The 22,263-nt window shown below is 38.0% G+C and overlaps 1 protein-coding gene across 5 annotated transcripts in view; it reads left to right on the top strand.

Moving 5' to 3' along the window:
• The window catches only part of HEATR3 (HEAT repeat containing 3), a 24,380-nt gene extending 2,117 nt beyond the window's left edge, over positions 1-22,263 (top strand). For 2 of the 5 annotated variants that reach the window (XM_087740658.1, XM_087740655.1), the window contains exons 2-15: positions 81-253; positions 1,051-1,138; positions 2,103-2,215; positions 4,021-4,130; positions 4,923-5,063; positions 5,832-6,115; positions 6,833-6,923; positions 9,911-10,068; positions 11,092-11,174; positions 11,433-11,569; positions 14,026-14,114; positions 14,924-15,070; positions 15,173-15,349; positions 16,279-22,263. In XM_087740658.1, the coding sequence (XP_087596784.1) occupies positions 207-253; positions 1,051-1,138; positions 2,103-2,215; positions 4,021-4,130; positions 4,923-5,063; positions 5,832-6,115; positions 6,833-6,923; positions 9,911-10,068; positions 11,092-11,174; positions 11,433-11,569; positions 14,026-14,114; positions 14,924-15,070; positions 15,173-15,349; positions 16,279-16,398 (1,785 nt within the window). In that variant the 5' untranslated portion in view covers positions 81-206 and the 3' untranslated portion in view covers positions 16,399-22,263. Of the gene's footprint in view, positions 1-80; positions 254-1,050; positions 1,139-2,102; positions 2,216-3,106; positions 3,261-4,020; positions 4,131-4,922; positions 5,064-5,831; positions 6,116-6,832; positions 6,924-9,910; positions 10,069-11,091; positions 11,175-11,432; positions 11,570-14,025; positions 14,115-14,923; positions 15,071-15,172; positions 15,350-16,278 lie in introns of those variants that run through there. The other 3 variants (XM_087740656.1, XM_087740657.1, XM_087740660.1) reach the window with 3 other exon arrangements.

Genomic DNA, 22,263 nt, shown 5'->3' with positions numbered 1-22,263 from the left:
CAGATCAGTCTTTTCACTCAATAAAAACTTCCAGCTACCTTTTCCCTTGCCCCTAATCTGCCCTGTTTGTGTATCCCCAGCTGCAGCATCCAAGTGCTGAAGTGAGAGAGTATGCCTGTGCCAGTATTTCCAAGCTGTTGCAGCAGAAGCATGTAATCCCAGCCTTTCTGCAGAGAGACGTTGTCCGGTGCTTAGGACCGTTGTTGATGGATCACAGTTTAGCTGTTCGCGAGACAGCTGCAGGTGCTCTCCGGTAAGCAATTGTTAATACTCGGTTAAAATGAGGTACGCCTGGCATGGTAAAGAAAAGAATGGGTTCGTGCTGTTAAAAGCTGTGAACTTGAATGCTAGCCTCTTGCTTCAGTTCTGTACTGAGTAAGTATGCCTGTGTCAGTCAGAGTCCTAGAGAGAGGGGCTTTTCTTGCTCCAATAGTCTGCCATGAGACTTTAAAGTCAGGAGCAGGGTTTAAGTTAGTTACTACTGTTTTATCTACTCCCAGTGGAATGCGCTGCTTTCCATCCTTACGTTTAGAAAAAAAATGAACAGTAGTATGAAGAAATACAGAGAACTTGAATGCTGTTAGTATGGCATTTTGTGTCTTGATAACACTGTAGGAGCAGTGGGTTAGTTAGAGAATGCACATAGCTGGCTTTTTGAGAAGCTTGTAAATATTGAACAGTATCATTTTGAGTTGGTATTCTGTCGTCAGACCCACAGCTTGCTTTATTTGTACAAAAATGTAATGCTAATACTTGTTAACATTCATGTTGTATCTTACACTGAGTAATATATGACAGAAGTAATGTTTTAGTACAGATAAGCTTTCTCGTTATGGTAGAGAAGTGAAATTCTTTTTTTTTTTTTTTCCCTAACCCCGAAGTTATTCTTTTATGTTAGGAAGGTAGAAGACTACAGTTACTGAAGAAGCAGATAGATTTTAAAACAAAAAGTACCATAACCTTTAGAGAAGAATACCAAATGCATGGGTTTTTTTAAAACATTCCTGGAAAGTATTGTATCTGATCCAAAGCATTTATTTTTTTTCCCAGAAATCTGAGTGCTTGTGGAGGATTTGAAGTCTGTGATGACATGGTGACAAAAGACATCATGACACCCCTTGTTGCACTTCTGAAAGAGGTGCGTTTATTTTTATTCTGATTTTAAAACTGATCTAGCCATTAAATTATCCCATTTTCAAAAAGAGTTCATATTTTTGTAGCTATTATCAAGATAAGATATTTGAAAGATCTTTTAAAAGAATGTTTCAGTAGGTTTAATAGTACAAAAATTGTTCCAGAGACTTCAAACCACTTGCTTCTGCCTCCTGGTCTGCTAACTTGGGTCTGTGGCAAGATGTGCTGCCTAGGATGATTTTTGCATAAATGCTCTGGAGATTTCGGGTCTGGAACATCAGTCAAGACAAGTCTATTCTGTCAGTCAAGATCCAGATTGAACATTTATGTTGCAACATTATTCTAGTGAGGTTTTTTTGGTAAACAGTTTTGTGTAAATGAAAGCTTGGATTTGCGGTTGGGTAGTTACTGCTATTGTAGAATAATCTGTACTGAATACCTGTTCTTTGTTTGGTCCAGGTGTTGCAGTGCAGTTTGGAAATTGCATTGAATTCTGTCACCTGCTGTCTTTGTATGAGCAGCCTTGAGCAATACCATCATTTTCTGTATGTTTCTTCCCCATTTTAAAATATGGGTAATAGCATTATTGTAAAGCACAGCAAGATATTAGCTGAATTAATCTTTGTGATTAGAAAGAACTGTTGAAAATTGCACACAGACTGTATTAGTAAGAAACAGCATTTCAGGTTCTAAAATTGCTAAATATTTCTTTATTAAAAAAATTGCTTCTGAAGACTATTGAATGCAAAGCAAGTACTATAAGAGTCTTTCTGTAAGAGGAAAAAAATATCAACAATTCAATTCCATTGTGGCCCAGTTTTCACAGAGAATAGGAAACTAGTCAGGTTTTCTGGTAGTAAACACTTCATGAGAGATCTCTCCATTCACTCTGCTGCTAATGTTTTAAGTTTTTGCTTTTCTTCTTGGCTTGTTTGTTTCCCAACCCTGCTTCTCTTGTTTGGTTGTAGTGTAGCACTGGACTAGATACTAACCAGCTCTCTCCAAAGAAATGCAGAGAGATGAACAAAAATTATATTGAAGACATAGCCAATGAGGCTATTAATTTGCTGTGGAATGTATGGTAAGTGCTGTATAAACACTGGTCTTTTAGAAGAGCTGAATTAAATTGTTCCTGAAAAAGAGCATGGTAACTGAGGCAGAAAAGAAATGACTGTCCTTGCATGGGAAGATGTATTCAGTTGCTGATTCTGATTTCTGATTGTGTTGCTCCTACTTGTGCCGTGCTTAATAAATGGCAAGCCCTCATCTGATCTAAAATACAATTTTATCTTCTACCATAAATTATTTTTGTAAGTGAAGGATTCTGAAAGTGCACAAAGTTGGTCATCAGTTTTAGGAGAATGACAAAATTTTTTTCCTATTGGTTGTTCATCCTGAGTTCTGATACTGTTTTCTGAATGTGTTCTGTCATAGTCTCCTGTACAGTCTGGGTTGTGGGGTCTTGCATGCAATTCCTGTAGATCCTTACCATGATACGGGAGATGGAGAAAATTAAATTCTGATCAGTGGACTCCAGTGCTGTGGGAATATGAGGAGGTTTTGTACTACTTCCTCCCTCTGCAGGTCATCCCAAAAGTTAATATTAAATGTTTGGACAAACTATCCCTTAGTGACTGAGGCATTGATACAAATCTACTTAATTATGTGAGAAAATGTGCATTGTTCAATTAGTGGCTTACATTGGAAACACCAGGTGAAGGAAGAGAAATGGCAACACTATTAGTACAGACATGGCTATAAACATTGAAGCGATACAAACCTCTTTGGAAAGTTCTTGAATTTTGTGTTGTTTCTCTTCATTTTGTAACAGCTCCACGTCATTATACACTTTGGTCCATACAGAATTTTGTTCTCTGCTGTACAGTATTTCAGTGGAGCTGCCTCTGTGTCTGTCTGTATGGTATGGCTGCTAGCTTGAGGCCTTATTTGTAAATGTATTTTTTTTTTTTAGGGATTGGAATCTAGAACAGTACAGAAACTGCTTGCTCAGCACCTTACACAGAATACATGACCCCTCGTAATTCTGACTCAACAATGTTTAGTGTTCATTTTTTTAATTGCTTTTGTATACATAAGTGCTTTGGAACAGGAACGATAATCATTAAGTATGCTATAAATTACTTCTGTATTTTGAACTTTGTGGCAATGACCGTGAACTGCTGACTTCATTGCTAAGTTTGGTACTGATAAAATTGGGGCTGGCATTGATGCTGAGACATAATATTTTCAAAAGTAAATTTTTGAAAGCTCCTGTAGCTAGTTAGGTCCCATGCTTTTTTAGTTTGAATTTGTCTTGTATCAATATATTAGTTTAAAAACGGGAATATCTGTGAAAACTTGAAGAAACACAAATCCCACTCTTTGCTAAATGCAATATTTATTTTAATTATCTTTGATTTAGCATGCATTTCTGAATGTTAAGAGCAGTCATTTTCTGGAGTAAGCAAATATTGATGTGAGAGGCAACAGCCCGCTCTGTTGTTGGTGGGTTTGTGCATGAAGTCTTCCATGGCTGCAGAAAGCCCTGGGCTGGCTTGTAGCCCGTGGCTCTAAGCTGCCTTTTACACTTTGGGCGGCTCTGTCCACGTGAGACTGTACTTAAGCTCCCAAATAAACTCCTGAATACTGTGTGTGAGGAAGTAGCTGGCAGAAGCCAGCTTTCCTCAAAGGTTTCCAGCGTATTGCAGCTTCTTTCTTCATTTGATATAGAGTTGATCATAACCTCAATAGCAAAGGAAAGCTCTTTGACAAACGTGTAATTCTTAAGTATGTTTTTAAAATGTGAGTGAGTACATGTTACTTAAAATGTTGCTACAGTAATTTTTTCCTGGGAAAACTGTTTTATTAATCTTTTTTATGCATTAGCGAATGCAACAATACCGCAGTATCCATATTCAATAAAGAAGGATGTCTGGAGGCTGTGTTACATTACATGAAGAAATTTTCCACAAATGTGGATCTGGCTATTTCAGTAGGTAAGTGGTAAAAAGAGAAGATAAGGATTTAAAGATTTTTTTTTTTTTCTTACATATTTTCAGTGTTACATATGAATGTAACACTGATGCTGTATCCATTGCGTAATGCACCTGCCTCAGTGTTACTTAAACTTCACGCTGAATGGAAGACTTTAAATTCCTTCCTGAACACCACATCATTCAGCAGTTGACACCAGCAACAGCAGTTGTGCTTGTTTTCAGTCCAAAGGAGAATGATTTATTGGTGGTTACATAGGTGGAAAAATTTTGTGGAAAGAAAGCTCCAGACGGAGGATATGTTTTTCATTTTGTTTTCTGGTTTTTGTAATAAAAGGTTTAATTTGTAGAGCAAAGGACATAGTCCATCTAAAAAAAAATACCCAAGCAACTCCTGTCACTTTCAACATGTTTTTATTAGTAGTATTGTTATTATAGTCTTATAATGGTCTTACAAGTGTATGTGCTTGCAACATTTTTTGGTGTATACTGACCCTAGTCAGTATACAATGGAGAAATTGAATTTTCAGTAGCTGAAATTAATATGGCTATTCCCATGTCTGATGTGATACTGTTCTCACCTGTTTCATGTACAGGTTTGCCAGAGAATGTCTTTTGATCTAAAACGCAGTCTGTGAAGGACCGCGTCATACCATTACAACAGGATGCTGTATGAAATGTTTTTTTCCTGTGTCTGTTTCATTACTCCAGCTTTCAGGAAGATAATGCTTTCTCATTAGGAGAGTGAAAGCTACTATTGGGTTTGTTAATTATCACTGTTGTTGTTTGCTGTAGCAAACTGCTTGCAGGCAGTGACTGAAGATAATCCAGATCTTCTTTCTTCATTCAATGCTTCTGCACAACACGTATTGGAAACCGTGATGTTGTGTCCAGAGAGCACAATGAAGCATATCCTTCTGAGAACACTGATAGCAGGTATGATGCTCAAGGGCGTTTGCTTTGTGATGGAGCGTACGGCAGGTAGAGGAGGGTGGGAAGGACAGAAGGCGTAGTCTTCACTGCTGTAGACTGCACATCTGATCATCAAAGTCTGTATAGATGGTTCATGAGGTTATTTGTGCCTCTTGGGATTGTGTTTTGGAGTAACCAAATACTTGCAACTGGTTTTAAAACTGTCTTAAATGCTTGATTCTGAATTCAGTACTTGCTCAGTGTGGTAACCCATTTTAACTGTTCATTTGGTTTTCAACAGTGAAATGAGTCAATAATAAGCAGTACAGGAATTGTTTTGATCTTAATAGGTGTAGGTTTTTACTTCCAATTCTCTACCGTGCATTCTTCTTTCCACCTCACATGCTTAACCATGGTGATTTTTGATACTGGAGTGTAGTAAATTAGTTTAACTTTGAGAATCCTTAGAAAATGGTTCTCATGTGGATTTGTTATCACAGGTAAAAAGTGTCACCAAGACTATTCTACGTAAGTATTCTGTGTATCCTTACATGCTGAAATTTACTTAAGCTTAAGATGTGGGCATAACATAGTTATTACAGATTAGTATATGAAATGCTAAACAGAAAAAAATACAAGTCTGTAGAGAAAAGACTTGAACATTCGTACTGAAATATAAGCACTGAGTATTTTAAGTAGTGGAGGCTGTGTCCTTACAAAATACATGGCTATTACAGAGCTGGGAATTGAGTATTTTAACAGATTTTTATATTTCAACTATCTCATGTTTAGGCACGATCTGGAATATCAAGGATACCATTCCACCAGGCAGCCTGGGAAGCATGGTTAATGCAATCCTGAAGATTTTTTCAGAATCATTAGCAATAGATGCTGGTGAAACAATTATTCGTATGAATGAAGCTGAAAAAAACAGGTTAAAACTTGCTGCAGAGCCAGAAACTGAGGAAAACATGAGCGATGTTATAGACAACTGTGTTTTGAGTGAAGATGATGACATGGAAGAAATACCAAAAGGAAAAGTCAGAAGAGAAAATGACATTTCAGACCTACTTCCAGTAAGTGTGGCTGGCTGGCTCGTTCTTGGAAAGCTTAGTGCATTTGGCTGAGCATCTGACTGGTCTTGACTGAACGTTAGCCAGAGTAGCTACCTACTAGTGTTGCTAACCCTAACTCCCAAATGGCTTGACTATTTTAGCTAAAACTTCAAAGCTAAGCGTGGAGAATTTCAGCTCAACTTGTTCAAATGTGAGCAAGTTGCACAGCACATCAGGAAAGTGCATTTCCATTTTTTTTCCTCTAGTGGCAGGTATAGGCTTATCTGACACTTCTCCCTGTGGCTACTGCAGGAAGTTCTGATCTCTGCATAAGGCGAGTGAGACTTTTAATGGTTGTCACCATTCAGTTGTGAGTGGAGATGACACAGAGGTTAACGAATGCATTCACTGTTGCATACGTGAAACAACATGAAATGAATAACAAAAAAATGTTTCTGCTAGGGCTTTATCTAACCTTAGGTAATATTTTCTTTTACAACTTTAATGCAGGTGGTGTTTCTTAGAGGTAAAATTTGTTCTGAAGCATTCAGCAGAAAGATGATAGGTTTTGTTTGCCTCTTGGTTTTGTTGGAGCCCCCCCTCCCCTTTTTTTTTAATATGGAGGGATGAGAAGAGGAAACGGCTGGATTATATTTTTAACTGACAGCCTGGGTACTTTAAATTGCACTGAAATGTTGTTTTACAAAATTAAATTTGGTTCGTATTTTTCTTTTTTAGTCTGATAAGTGGGAACTGAAAGAAGTGACAGCTTTACTGATGGCTCAGCAGACTGCTCTGGAAATCATTGTTAATATGTGCTGCAGTGAAGGTTTGTAGGAAACTCTTTCATTGCAAGTGTTGCGGTGCATTTTTTTTCTGGAACAGGTCATGTTTAGTTTGCTGTTTGGTGATCTTAGCTTTTTAGGGTAAATAGAGTTTTTGTCCCTGATACCCTCATCGAGGGGGCAGATTGGATTGTAATTTCTATTAGTAATTTAAGTGTGTTTTTCTCATTTAAATAGTTTCTGTCACTTACATATTTTTTGCATACATGTGCTAATGTTTAAGAACAAACAAAAAAGCACTTGTGCCAAAGAGATATTTCCTAAAAAGTATTACAGCAAATTCTTTGTTCAGTCAGAGTGTGATCTGAGTCTTCATCTGATATAGTATGGGTGTGAATCCTATTGCAGGACCAGGGCATCAATTTTTTTTAAAGCAGGTAACTCTCTTAGTTTTGATACTGCAAGTGTCAAAAGAAGGAGGAGAGGCGGCTTTTGCATGCAGTCTGGCAGCAATGCAGATAGAGGCTGTTCAGAGTTCCACCTTTATGAGCTTTTTTGGAGGAAAAAGGCTGTTACTCTGGGGGGAGTAGGAGATAGATATTCTGTGTCTTGTATGAGCTCTGATACTCAGTTTTGATACCTTTTCTCCAAATCTTCAGGAAAACAAGTAAATGATTCTGAGATTCTGTTTAAAACAAACAAACAACGCCCCCAAAACTCAAAAAACTCCCCCAAAACCTGAAAATTGTTATTGCTAGTACAGTTTGTGAGCCTGATGCAAAAGTAATTGTGTAGGAGATAACTTTCGAAGTAAATCTTCCAGGTTCTAATAAAATCCGCAGTAATACCCAGATATTCCCAATGGTGATTTTTTTTTCTCTTACAGCGCAAGGAAATTCTGCACCTAGTATATGAAGCTCATTTCATAACTGCATTTCTCATCTAATGAGTTGTAATTCATAAGCTCCCCCCTTTAATTGGAAAATCTCTTGTGGATAAGCTGCCTATTCTGCCATTCACTCAGTGTAATGTAAGGTTGATTGTGTTGTATTTCACCACAGTACTTTACCCATTCATGGGCAGACAGAAACATAGTCTGTAGAAATTAAGAGGAATGCAGAGGCAGCTGTTCATTTAATTTTCAAGTTATTTGAGGACTAAAATAGCTTTAGCCATTATGCTGAGTTCATAGAAACACTCAGCTTGCCACAGAACTGAGGGAAACAACCAGACTGGCAAGAGGTGTGTTTACTGAACGCTGGCCGGCGTTTGGAGGAAGCATAGTGCTCTCCCCTTAATGGGGACATGGGGGGGAGTCCAGGAGACTCCAGCATTGCTGTCCAGTCTGTAGCTTGCAGGTTACCAGTGCTAGTTAAGATGGGATTGCCATTGGAAATGCTTCTGTATTTCCAAGAATGTTACAAGAAACCTGATCTTAGTTATGGGCTAGTGTTGCAGAGTCCAGTTCCTGCTCTGCCTGGTCACTCACTGTGAATGTACAATGACTGTTGTATTTGTTGTTGCTGAATTGCATGGTCAGCTCATATAGTTATCATTTCATTTTCAAAGGAGACTTTTGTTTTCTTTGCTTTGTAAAGATGCAGATGGAATTTTTTTAGAAGAAGCAAGAGACTGACTGAAAGGGGGATGTCTGCTTTGTTTTCATGCTTGTTGCTGCTGTGGGTTAGTAAAGCATAAAAGTTTTCTCATGCAAAGGCTATTAACACTAGCATACTATGGCTGTAGAATTAACTGGATATTGCCATAAGCAAAAGAAGATGCCCACGTGATCAAGTTGCCACAGCCTGATGAGTTACTTTGCATCACATAAACAGTAGTCATCACCTTCAAATAAATTCTTAAGCTGCTGCACAGTGCAGGTGAAATGCATTCATTTAGACCTTTCTTGCTGTATTTTAAGTGAATGGATTTACCTTTTGCCACAGAAAAAGTGTGTGGCTGTTACCGTAGTTTACTCCAGTACCTGAATCTCACGTGAACCTGTGTTTTCAGATAAAATTACTTGAGGGTGAATACGATATTTTTTCGTCACAGTAGTTAAATATCCTGACCTGTGTACGCAGGCAGAGCTTTCACCTGTCAGTGAAGAGGATCAGTCCAGCCTGGACTTGTGTAAACACCAGTGTCGCACCAGTTAAAATGTAACCAGGTTTAAAACAACTTCAGATAAATCAGTGTAAACCCTGTGGATGTAGATATATCAGTTTAAATATAAATGATGGACTTAGCCTGTCAGGCCTTCTCAGGCCAAGTCTGCTTTAAGCCATGGACAGATTATTCACTTGACAGTAGCTGTGCCCGTTGGTAACACTACCTCAACCCCTCTCGCCGTGTCTGCCCTTAGAGATCTGCTAGTAGAGTAAATCATGTACGTATAAACCTAGTTTAATTTACTTAAAATATGTTGCCTGGGATGGCTAACAGAGATGATCTGGCTTGCTTTGGGCTTGTTTTGCTGTTGTAATTTCCTTTCAACTGGCCTTGCTGTGGAGACAATAACATCTTCATCCAGCCCAGTTACTGCCTAGTCACAGGATATCTGTCTGTGGCTTCAGTATTGCCAGGGAAAACAGTTGCCTTTAAACTGATCGCAGTTAGTAAACAAGTTAAGTTAAACCAGTGTATTTGCATGCTTTAATCTACCTCAAAAAGTAAAATGGTGCAATCCAAGTTAAAATCCTGGTAAATGCTTTATGAAATGTTTCTTCTATACTTTTTTTGATATCTTTAAGTGAAGCATAGTTAATATCGGAGAATGAAGAACCTCTCTCATAAGAGTACTTGTTGCCTGAGTGAATACAAAATAAATATTTTGTTAAATAAAACAATTTAAACAAAAGTAGTGCAATATTTAGAACTGTGGCTTAATGGTGCTTGGTTTGTGTGGACTTCATTAGAGTCCAAGAGCTTAAAGACTCGTAAACCGAGAGCTGGAGCCAAGTTTAATTGAGAAGTAGGATACCTATTGCATGAGTGATGTTACATTTACAAGTCTGTCTTCTGTTCTCAGATCCCTCTGATGACGAATGGGAAGAACTCTCCAGCAGTGATGAAAGCGACTTGTTTATGGAAAACTCATACAATGAGGGGGGTGGGCTGTTAATGTCACCCCTGTGCCTCTCTGATGAGGTTAACTCCGCGTTTCTGAACAACCTCATTCCAAAGAAGGTATTGTCTTTTATTTTATTTCCAACACCCGGTAGAGTCTTTCCCTTGTGCCTGATTTGTATCCCAGGTTAGGCAAACAAATTATCCCAATCCATCTGGAGAAAAGGAATATTTTTTTAAATGAGTTTAGCTTCACTTTTTTTGGCCTAGAGGTGGAGCATCATCACATGAGCTGTCTTGACAGAAGCAATTTCTTCATGTACATGGGAATAGAAGGTTCATGTGTTTCAGAAACCTAGTGCCTTTTTTTTTTATTATTTGTTTTTTCCAAAATACAAAGGTTACTCCTTGATTTGGACATGAAAAAGATTATTTGCAAAAAGAAAGGAAACTGAGTAGAAGCATGACTGCCAGATTTACATATTAGCTAAGTGAGTTGGAAGTAATGCATGCAAATGGCAACAGTCAGCACTGAAAAAGTGCGAGTTCCTCTTTCCCCCTGTTTTATACATAGTGTCTGAAGTACAATATTTGACACTTAAAAGAATTCAGATGTTCTTTTTTCAGAGTTTTGCTCATTCTTATTTGGGGTTGTAAAGATGAAGTTTGTAATTTGAATCAGTCATTATGCTAGTTCAGCAGTGTGGTAGAATTCTGACCCAAGACATCAAGGTGCAAGATGATTCAAGGCTTTTTGTACTTAATAGCAAGCAGTCTAAGTTTCATGGCAAGGTCTTTTAGATTTGCAGCTATCTGAAAATTCTGTAGTGGAACCTGTAAGAAGAAAGATCTGAATAAAAAACAACAGCAGAGACCTAGAAAATCACCTTTTGTTCAGTACAGTTGCATACTTAAAATATGCTATGCTAAACCCAGTGTATAATTGTACCATTTGAGTGACTGAGGAAGATTCTAGCATTTTTAGCAGATGAGACGCTTGCTACCTGGAAAGGTTTGAAATACGTAGTTTGAAGTATCTGTTTGACATTAAGCTAAAATTTCAGTCTTCTCCCCAAACACACCTAAAAAAAAAAGGCAAAAAAAAAAGCTTTATTGCTAAACCTTTCTTTTTCCCCTCCCCAGATTCTTGAAAAAACTGCTTTTCCGAACAGTGTTGCTCTAGACATCTGTATGCACAATCCGTCTTGGAAACCATTAATTAAAAAGTAGGAACTTCATTGTCTCTCTTACTCTTTTTCATGTATGTTCAGTTGTTTTAGAAATCTTAGAAGGATTGTCCATCTTTGGGTTGCTTTTAAGATCTGGACAATGGCAGATCTGATACGTGATTTTGAATAAAGAGATACAAATGTTTGTGTAAACTGCACACTGGATCACAGCCTTATTTAACTCAAGATCCTTCTTTGTATTTCGACATCTGTTTTCAAAGAGATCTGCTAAGTGCATTTTTTTGTTTGTTTCAGACTGAATGCGGTGCAGTGTAGAGCTTTAACATGTCTTCATAGCATTTTGTTAGTGTCAGATGTGGATTGTCTTGGAGGAGCTTCAGCACTTCAGTCCCTTGCACAGCATCTCTCACAGCTAGTCTTTTCTAAAACGGGTAAGATGTAAAGGGGGCTTGCTGACCTATTTCATATAGATATAAGGTAGCCATGTTCATTGTTAAGTTTTAATGCCATTTTATTACTAATTTTATCCCTTTGGTCTTTCAAAATAAGGATACTGAGTGTTGGAAATGTGCTGACAAAACAGCGTATTCTGATGTGTTTTATCAAAATTGCACCTTGAGCAAGTATGCTCCTAATGCAAGATATGCTTTACGTCGGTGTGTGTGCACACAGAAAGTCACTAAGTTAGTGGATGAATCCTGCCTTGCCGTGAGACCAGAACTGTTTGCTTGATCATATTTGTGATAACAGCAGTTTTCCATCAATCAGACAAGCCATGAAGAAGATGGGACATTTTCATTTTAAATGTTCAAACTAGCCTAAATAGACATGTGAAAAAAGGGTATCTGGCACAGTCTGTCACATAATTTTTTCTAGGAATCTTGTTATTGCAAAGCTGGTCATTGCAAAAATCTCCAGAACGTACGTGCTTATTACAGTAGGAAAGATAGCAGCCTCCTTGTCTCCAGGATGTGCTTTATGCATATGATTGCATAGCTTTATTGAAAATATATTTGTAATAAGAAAATGTGCAAAGTTTTTATTAGTAAATATTAAAGCTGCTTAACTTCCTGTTATGGTGGTGGTTCGATTTCAATGGAGAAGGCAATAAATTTCATTTTTCTAAAAATACTGTTTTAGAATATCAGATGTATCCTGGTAAACACTATAATGTAGCCACTGTAGTTCCTCCAAGGCACGTTATTTCATAGAGATACTGTGATGGTTTCCCCATAGACCTGCTAGTATCTGTATCATTGGATGGTTTAGTGTAAATATGCAGCAGTTAGCATTTCCAGCTACCTCCTGTAATCTTATACATCAGATGAGCAGCATTCCAATAATACTGCTGGACCATTTATGCTATGATCTCTCTCTGTTACTGACACTAGAGAAGCTGAACTGAGATTAAAAAAAAAAACAAAAAAAATGGTTCTAAGCTGATGATCTGGTTCCCTGACGGGCTGCTTCATTCAGACTATTTTGATAATCTGTTTTTGTTTTAAGGTCAGTGATGATGGCTTTTCAGAAAATAAGAGACATTCTTGGAGGCTGGAAAAGCCTGCCAATTCTCAAAATTGTCAGAAAACATTTTTCCAAAGACAGATCTGTTGAAGTCTAGCATATGCGTGGCTTTATCATTTCTTGTCTTGTAGAAGCTTGAGAAGCTCAGTTTTCTTCCCGTCCTTCAAGCGTCTTCATTTGTAGCCACAAATGTGGTGTATGTAGTTCTTACTCGCTGTAGTGTATAGTATGACACTGCATTAATGCTTGAAAATGCCTCTGCCTGCAAAACACTTTTTTCTCAATGTCATTAGAAGCATGGGATCAGTCTATGGGAACATTATTAATGAGAGCATAGTGCTTGAAAAACTAAAAATGCAGGAAATGAAAATAAATACGAAGATATATGTAAGGAAGTTCACATAAAATACTTGTCTCATGCTTGAAGAGCAGGACGTGCAAGATTTCAGGGTATACATGTTATGCTTCGCAATAGTCAGAAAGTTTTAGATGAAACTGGAGAAGTGGCTAGCTGAAGACAGAGGGTGCTAATAAATTAGTTTAACGGCCCATGTCCGTTTTCATTAACATACTTTTCTTTAATAGTTAAATGCTACGTAATGGAAACTGCCAGATAGAGTTGATAACATAACCAACATGTGGTTAGAAGGAATTCTGTGGTTTACAGGGTGAAAAAGAGGCATAAAGATCTAGTTGCTTACATGGGAAAGGAGGAGACACACATGAAGTGGTCAAGAGTTTCTGCGTCTGGAGTAGTCCAGAAAATAAGAACACATTAGAGGAGAATAAAAAGCTTCAAGGAATGCAGAACATGCATTGAAGATGATGGCTGGTATTGATGAATTTGTAGTTAACCAAGAATAATGCAGTATTTGAACTGTACATTTCTGAAAGGTTATTAAACCACCGGAAAACATGCTTTTTATTTGAATTGGAAAGAGTCCAGTGTTCTGGGCATCTAAAATGCCTGCTTAGAAGACAGAAGAAAGGAGTTAAAGTATGCAGTCAGCTTCTGTAGTTTCCTCAGTTCCTGTATCATGGCTTCCATGTGATACCAGTTTTCAAGCTTCTCTTCTGACGGCGGTGGTTTGTACCATACATTAGGTCACACAAGTGTCTTAACCAGGGATGTGCCTGACAATGAGGACCAACTGTGGTCTAACCTCCAGATGCAGTTAATACTGAATTCAAACAAATCACTATGGTTACAGCCTACAAAGACCAGTCTCTGAAAATCTAGCTCTTCCTGTTTGTGGTAGTACCTGGAGGAACAATTAAGGGATTAAGGAATTTGTATTTCCTTGCTTCTCGTATCCTTCATCTTCCTGTTTAACTTTTGGCTCTGGGTTCAATTCTTTGACAGAACTCCCTACAGACACAGAATTCCTGGAAGCCATAACCAGTGCTTTGAGGGCTCTCCTACAAACAATGGCATCAAAGAACATCTCCCAGGTAAAAGCTTTCAAACCCAAATGCTCTGATAGGTTCAAATTCATGTGAGATTGTGCTGGAAAGTTTTTTGAAACAAAACCATTTAAATGAAGTGCTACATTTCAGCAACTGTAACACTGAAAGAATAGATTTAATAGCATTCACTCTTTGCGTTTTTCATGGACCTTACAGGAATACTGTTTTTATATATCTCTTCCTTAACATGTAAACAGATGAAAGATATTTCAAAACCAAAATAGCAATAAGCCACAGGTAGTATCTTTAGGAGATGAATATAAAGACCAAGCATTTAGTAAATTAGCACTTAGAAATGTGGATTCTTCATTTCCTGGTGTCATCTAGTTGAAGCTGGTTGTCCTTCTTGGTTGGACATGAATGGGTGAGCTAAATATAGGAATGAAGCATAATAGTTTGTTATACAAGACGTAATAGTAGATGGTCTGCTGGTCCTTTCTGGCTTTAAACTGAAAAATGAAGGTTGTAACGAGCTGAAAATAGCTACTGAGCTAGGTAAATTTGTGAAAATCCCTTTGGACTCAGAACTGTTTCCTTCAGCTTCATGACAGCCTTGCTTATGTTCTGGAAGAAACACTCTAAGAAGTTGAAAGGGAGAGTTTAACTGTTTTCTTGTTGATTTCATTTTCAGAATTCATGTAGCTTTCATAATAGAGGACTCTGTTTCTCTTATAAATATGCCTGTGTTCTGTAAAAGTAAATGATCTAAATGTCATATTTGAGAATTTCTGTGAAAATGTAAAAGTGTCTATCTTCCTCCCCCCTTTTTTCCCCCCCCCTTCCCCCTTGCTAAGCAGTGTATGACTTCGGAGCAGCTGTTGGCTTTATGTGAAGCCGGTATTCACAGCAGCAATGCCAGTGTTAGAGTGAACGTAGTGAGCATCCTTGGAATTTCTGGCAGCGTCCTGGCAAAAGGACAAGATACAGCTGAAACACTAAAGGTGAAAAAGCAAAGTTTGCATTGCAAGCGTAAAACAGTTTTGATACTTCTTTCAATTTCCTTAAGCATTGCTAGAAAAATCAATTTTTCTCTCTTATTTCAGATGATTGGAAAATTTCTTCTTGAGGTTGCTATGAAGGAATCTTCTCTTGTGGTAGCAGGGGAAGCCTTGGATGCACTTTTTGATGTATTTGCAGATGGTAAAGAAGCAGAAAAGGCGGCGGTACAGATCAAGTTGCTTCCAGCACTGAAAGAATTTCAGCCAGTGTTCAAAATGAGGGTAGGCATCAAATGCAGCCAGCTCAGGGTCTCAACACGCAATGTGGGTTAAAGTTTTGAGATTTGGGCTGCTAGAATAGATAATTAAGCAGGAATAACCTTTATAAGATAACCAAAGAAAAAAGAAAACAAATAATTGAATTCCTGCTATTCCACTTTAGAGGAAAGCAAATACACTTACCTTGCAGCTCATGGAACCGTCAAGGTAACAACACAATGTCTGCATTACACCGTGAGCCTTATTGATGTCCAAACCACTGTATTGTTCTGAAACCCTCATAAAAAAAAAAAAAATCCTGCAGATGTCTCTGGAGGAGAACAGCTAAATTGGTGGGAGAGAAGTCCCTTCTGAAGTTATATTGACATCTTTTGTTTTTAACTTGCCGTAGCTGCAGGTGGACGTTTTTGTTCTGTTGTTGGTTAATTAAAATAGATATGTATTCTCTATTTTCAAGAATCACAAGTCCAAAATTCTAAAATGTAGTTTTGAGTACATCCTTGTCTTAAATAGAGAATGACTTTCAATACGTTGTTTCTTTAGTCAAATGAAGGCTGAGGAGTGTCTTTCGTAGTCTTAAAGCTAAGCACTATACACACAAAATACATACCTGACAGTGCTACAGTTGTTTGGTTAGTTAGATGTGCAAGGTCTTTCATATAAAAAGCTACAGAAAATAAGTGTATGTTTCAGATTTATGAGTGAAATAGCATGCCAACAGTAGCCTAGTTTTAGGCAGGGATGTATTATAGTAAATTGACTTGCACAAATAATTGCTAGCTATGCATGTGCACACGTGAACGTGTCAGAGTTCCCAAAAGGCATGGGTAGCATGCCTTGATAGAAGACATATATACAATTACTATAAACTTTAGGTGATCTACTAGGAGAAACTTCTCCATTAGTAAAGTATGTATTTTTTGGTTTTACAGATGAGAAAAGAAGGCAAAGGACAATATAGTACAGATCAACTGTGTGTTCTTGACAATGTGAAGATGAATTTGAGAAGATTCATTGCATATCAGGAGACACTAGGGAAAACCCCAGCTTGAAACATCAAGGAACTTTAAGGTTTCCCTTACTGAATAATGTTTTCCAAAAATATAACCGTTTTGAACTTCTAAAATTTATTGAGCAGAGCAGTTTTGCTTTCATGTTAATACTGCATTTTTTTACGTTCAGTATTTTTATACCTCTGGGTTGATGCAATATGAAAGTCACATCAATGTAAAAAAACATAGCATACTTTGAAATTAAGTGTTAGTAGTGATAAAAATGTGCTCTTGCAGTCCTGAGGTCTGTACGTAGCACCACTGTCATTGTTCAGAAATCCTCACATATACTGCTAGAAAACTATAATTGCATGAAAAAGTAATTCAGAGAATGTTCTCGGTTATGTGCCAGATCAAGAAAAAAAATTTAAAAGCTCAAGATATTTTTCAGGGAATCGAGCAGTGGCAGAATTTTTGCTATTTGCTCTTACCTGTTTCTAGAATTGCACAGGCACTTATGGCAAGCTTCCCAAGAGAAGTGTGTGACAAGTGTGTAGATTACTGTCAGCACTTGGATCTGTTACTTCGTGAGGTTTATCGAAAACTGTTTCAGATTAATTTATGATAAATTCAGTATGATAGCTTTTTGCTGTGGATATCAGTGTAAGAGGGTCCTATGCTTATATGCAGCTCCCTGTTTTTAGTTTATTATGATTGGTATTTCTGAAAATCAAGTCTCCTGATTTACTTTATTCCTTGTAATTCTATATCAGGATGAATTTGAATTCGGGGAAGTAGTAAACCTAATTAAAAGTATTTTTTATACTGAGGTATTATCTAAAGTAACTTTATAATTGCTTAAAATATCTTTTTCGGATATTTGTGATAGAGATTTTTAAGCTGTAAAATACAGAAATTATTTTCAAAAAATGTCAATGATTCACGAAGATTGTATGTGAACTTCCATATATCAAAAGCTTTGGTTTTGTTTCTGTGAATGAGATCCTCTCATACACATTTTTTTTTTTTGAGGAAAAAAACCCACAACCAAACACAAAAGCATTTTGTATGCTGGTTTTTGAAATGGCAGTTTTTCCCCCCCCTCTTCTCTTAACATGCTGCCTTAGCACAGGCATCTAGTTTTTGGCAAAGTTTTGCCCATGGTGTTAGGCATGGAATTACAAAGACCAGATTTGCTCAGTTTGTTAGAATTCAGTCTCTTAGATTGGAAAGCAGGCTCAGGAACTGACTGGATAACTTGCAAATGACTGACTCTATGAAATCCTGACATATGGTATTTTGTCAAATGCAAGAGAAATTGAAGAAAGAGTTTAAGCAGCTGTACTGCCTGGAAGTCCTGTTATTGCTATTACTTTACAGGAGTTGGATGAAAGGGGTGATGTGATGTGATGCCTGCTAATCAAATGAGTGAGTGAGAGTGTGGGATCGGGAAGGCTCAAGGGCCATTGAGTCTGGCCTGGAGAAGTCCAGGAGAAGTCCTGAGGGGCACGGAGCGGTTGAAAGGTTATCCTGGGATTTGTCAGGGGCAGGCAGTGAAGAGGCCTGGAGTGTAACAGCTGAGGAAGGAGTAGCTAGGTGGATTACGGCAGATGACTGCACAGCGCGTGGATTTTAATCCCGATGTTAGTTATACTTGCTGTACACTGAGGATAGTATAATATTAGCCTGATAAAAGGCATTAATATTTGTTTGGAGCACTTAAAATGACTTTCACTCAGAAAGTTCTGCTCTCATTTTCTGGGTGCTACATTGAATTGCAGGATGATCTAGATTGGAAAGGATCTCTGGAGGTCTCTTAGTCCAGTCCCCTGCTCAAAGCAGGACTTAATTTGGAGTCAGATAGGTTGTGCTAGGCCTTGAGCATCTCCAAGAATGGAAATCCCACAACTCTGGACAGCCCTTTCCAGTGCTTGACTGCCCTTGCTGTGAACACTTTTTTTTTTTTTTTCCTTTTCCCCTTGTACCTAGTAGGATTTCCCCCTGCTGCAAAACGTGCCCCTCGTCCTTTGACCGCACACCACCAAGAAGAGCCTGCTTCCATCTCGTCTTACAGCCCCCATTTGGTAGTTGAAAACAACAATTATATTCCCCTCTTCTCCGGGCCGAATAAACCCAGCTCCTTCAGCCTGTCCTTGTACATCGTGTGCTCTAGCCCTCTAACCATCTTGGTGGCCTTCTGCTTGACCTGCCCTACTGCGTCTTATGCTGGGGGGGCCCAAAACTGGACACAGTATTCCAGATGTGATCTCATGAGTGCTGAACAGAGGGAAGTAATTGGTTTTCTTGACCTGCTGGCCATGCTCCTGCTGATGCAGGCCATTATTTGTTAGCCTTCATCACTGCAAGGGTGCACTGCTGACTTCTCCTCAACTTACTGTCCACCAGGACCCTTAGGTCCTTCTCTACAAAGCTGCTCTTTTGTCATTCAGTCTCGAGCCTGCTCTGTTTTATACGATTACTCTGTCCCAAGTGTAGGACACTGCATTTTACATCAACTGTAGCAGTCAGAATCTGTTTCCTGGGGACTGTTAGGACAATAAAGTATGTTATTTTTTGTTTAGGGATTTTTTTTTTTTTTTAGGTTACTAATGAGAAGGAACATTTCATCTTCAAATATGAATCTGAAAGTTGCAGATAAATATATAGAAGATAGGGCATCCACTAGAAAACCTGGTTTTCTTAGTATAATCTAGCAGACCCTGGTTTTTTCCTTCAAGTGAAAAGACAGACTGTCATTTAGATCTTAAACTATTCCAGCAGTAGGAATGCATGGACTTTGTTTTTTTGTTGTTTTTTTTTTTTTTTTTGCTATGCAGTCATCAGTTGAATGTCTTTAAAAAAATCATTTGTATCATAAGAAGATAGGTGCATAGTATGAACCGTATCACTTGCAGAAGTATATGATTTTTAGTGCTTAAAATACTTAGTCTATCTTCTGTTACACATGCCATTTCTAATAGCTGAAAGAGAAATCAGGACATGCGAAGGCATTTTGGTTTCTTGTGAGTTTGTCCTAAAACTCTTAATATACAGAAACTAAATCCTTTCACCTTTGTTTCATCTGAGGAGCCTGGAGCACTTTAGTGGGCCTGTTTGGCTGAGGGCATGAAACACTGGCAAGCTGGCGGCTCTGTCTCCAGCTCACCAGATATGTTTGGGTTGATGGAGGGGTAAGCTGTAGCTCTTGGGAGGTGTTTCTGTTGTTTTGTTAACCTCATCGCTAATATTAATGAAGCTTTTACATGTGATTTCCTAACATCCCATGTTGTAAGGTCTTTGCCAAAGTCTATTGCCCTTACCAGTGGCCCACAGCAAAATGGAGCCCTTGTCTTCCTTTGGGGTTTCTATGATATTATAGTTATCTAATAATAGTTAGCCAACTATGTATTTTGATGTCTGTACTCTTTATTTCTCTGAATGAGAAAATCTTACTCTGTCACCTGCCTAGCTACCAGTTTAGTTTAACTTGCTCTTGGTGTCTAATGGAGGGCTTGTGACTGAATGAGAGGTAATAATTTCGTATGTTAATTTAGAGAGCATGTTCTGCTTGTAAGGGACAAGATAGAAGTTAACAGGAAAAGCATGGAAGACTTTTGAAGACTTTTCTCTGTGGAAGACAAGGCAAGTTATCGGTGATTTAAAGAAGCGTCAGATTGGGGCCTAAAACTAGAAGAGATTTTTAAGTACAGAAGAGCTAAGCTGTAAAATTGGGACTATAAAAGTTGTTGTGACACAGTTAAGGGAAATTAAGGCAGCAGCAGAAGTGATGATGTGGTGCAAATTAAATGTTTTGGGGGCTCTTTTGGCACTTGTTTATTTAAATAGGTTTAGGGTAAGCTTGTGACGAAGACAAGATCCTTGACAGCCTACAAAGGCAATGCTAGATCTGGGAGATACTTTGAGGGTGGCAGAAATTGGACTGATCTAGACAGTGTGCAGCATAAGTAAATAGATGCTAAATAGATGTAAGTGATCTTCATCAGTTCATGTAATCACACAGATAAGACGGGTATCAAAACAGGTATCTGAAACTGAATTTGTTTGCTTATCCTGGTCCCTAAGGCATCATCTGTCTGTGCTTCAACTAAAAAAAACTGCAGTCCTTTGAAAGTATGGATTGCTTCTTTATTTGTCTCGCTGTCTGACACCTAGCACAACAGAATCTGGCTCTGGGTTGAGTTTTTATACCAAAATAGGTGCTGAATTTAAGTCGGTCTATGGTATTGCATAAAGATTATGAAGAGGGCTGCGCGCTCCTCACCCTGCGCAGAAGCAGTAGGACTGGCGGCATTTGCTGCTGCTTTGGCCTCTCCGCAGCCTGCAAAGTGTTGAATCCCCAACTGTGTAGATAAGGAGTCATCATTGCTATGCGGTTTTATTTTTGCTCTCTATGAAAAGAAAGAAGTGGCAAGACTTAAATAAGCATTTGTTGTGAAGTACTTTTTATACATCATGCCTTGACATTCAGAAGATGGCTGTATACCACATTACAGTCAATAGTTTAACTGTCTGGGGTTTGTGGTGTGTGTTGAAGGTATTTTTTTTGTACAGTATGTTTTTTTTAAAGAGTGTCCTCTTAGAGGAACAAGAATAACCAGTACTACTTGGCTTGATTTTACGTTTGTATTTTGAGAGAAAATATTTAAAAAAAAAAAAAAGAGCACAGTAAAATTACAAAATGAGAACTGTGTCAGAGAACAAATTCATTTAAAATCTGTTTGTAGTTTAAGTATTATAAATGAAATGCGTATCTTGTGGAATATTAGCGTAAAACAACCAACCAAAAATGAGCATAACCTCAAGTTCTGTTTCCTTAGTAATTTTCAGTAAAAGCATTCCCAGAGGACTGGATAAAAATGTCTAGCCTTACATTTACCATTGCAAATTCAAATTGCAATTACCAGGCAATGGTAGTGGTAATTGAGAATAATGGAATTGTTCCTTTCTGGCACAGATTAATTGAACAGACAATCTAAATATAGTTTGTGCTGGACATACTGTTAAGATATATAACATTAAGATAATTGGCAAAAACTGAAAACTCTGACAGTCACAGCAGATTAAGGAACTTGAAGTTTTTCCACAAGGGCTGAAACATGGTGAGCCTTTCTGTTTGAAGACGCTTTTAACTTGAGTGGTGGGGCTTTTTTGTCTAATTTCCAAATAAATTCAAACTGTTAACTTTTGTACCTTCCAGGAAAAATAGCATACATTTAAATCAATTCACTCTAATTTCATTTTGTTTCCATATTATTTTCATAAGTTCCTTGTTTCTGTGAGAGGCATTTTGTCAGACATAATTCAGTGACCACGTAAAAACATAGGTTGAGACTTGCACACAAAGGATATGGTGTAAGACGCTTTTTTTTTCTTTCAGATCTGGGTGTCAGGAACTCCTTGCATTACTGTTATATTAAGGGCTTAAATCAAAATGATTGTGAACTGAAATAAGACGCCGTTGTAATAATCTGTACGCTGTTAGAATGACCGTGGCTGCTACATGGTCTCTACAGAACGGGGGGTCCTGATGCAGCCCTGGGGTTGCGAGGCACTGATGTAAATACCTATACCACTTTTAAAGATGGATTGGGATTTCAGTATACCTTCTCCGGTTTTGTGTTCCTTTTTAGACAGAAATCCCGGCGAGGATTCTTTGTTTTCTTTCTCCTCTGACATGTGAATTTTTTTTGAACTTTTAAGGAAAATTGCATTGGCCTCTTCCCTCCTCCCTGCCCCTTGATGGAGAGGGAAAGGCACTTCCAGAATTTAACTGAACAATGTCTGATTCAGCTAGAAAATGCGTGATGTTTCTAAATAACCTTTTCTGAGAAGTTCTCTTTTTAGTAAATAAATGATTTAAAGTTCAAAGTCATGATTAAAAGAAAAGAAATCACTTTGACCATA

This window comes from Nipponia nippon, unplaced genomic scaffold, assembly GCF_047370975.1.
Source record: "Nipponia nippon isolate SJK-2023a ecotype South Korea unplaced genomic scaffold, ASM4737097v1 scaffold_7, whole genome shotgun sequence".
Classification (NCBI taxonomy): Eukaryota; Metazoa; Chordata; class Aves; order Pelecaniformes; family Threskiornithidae; genus Nipponia; species Nipponia nippon.
This window is presented reverse-complemented; position numbering and strand designations above follow the sequence as displayed.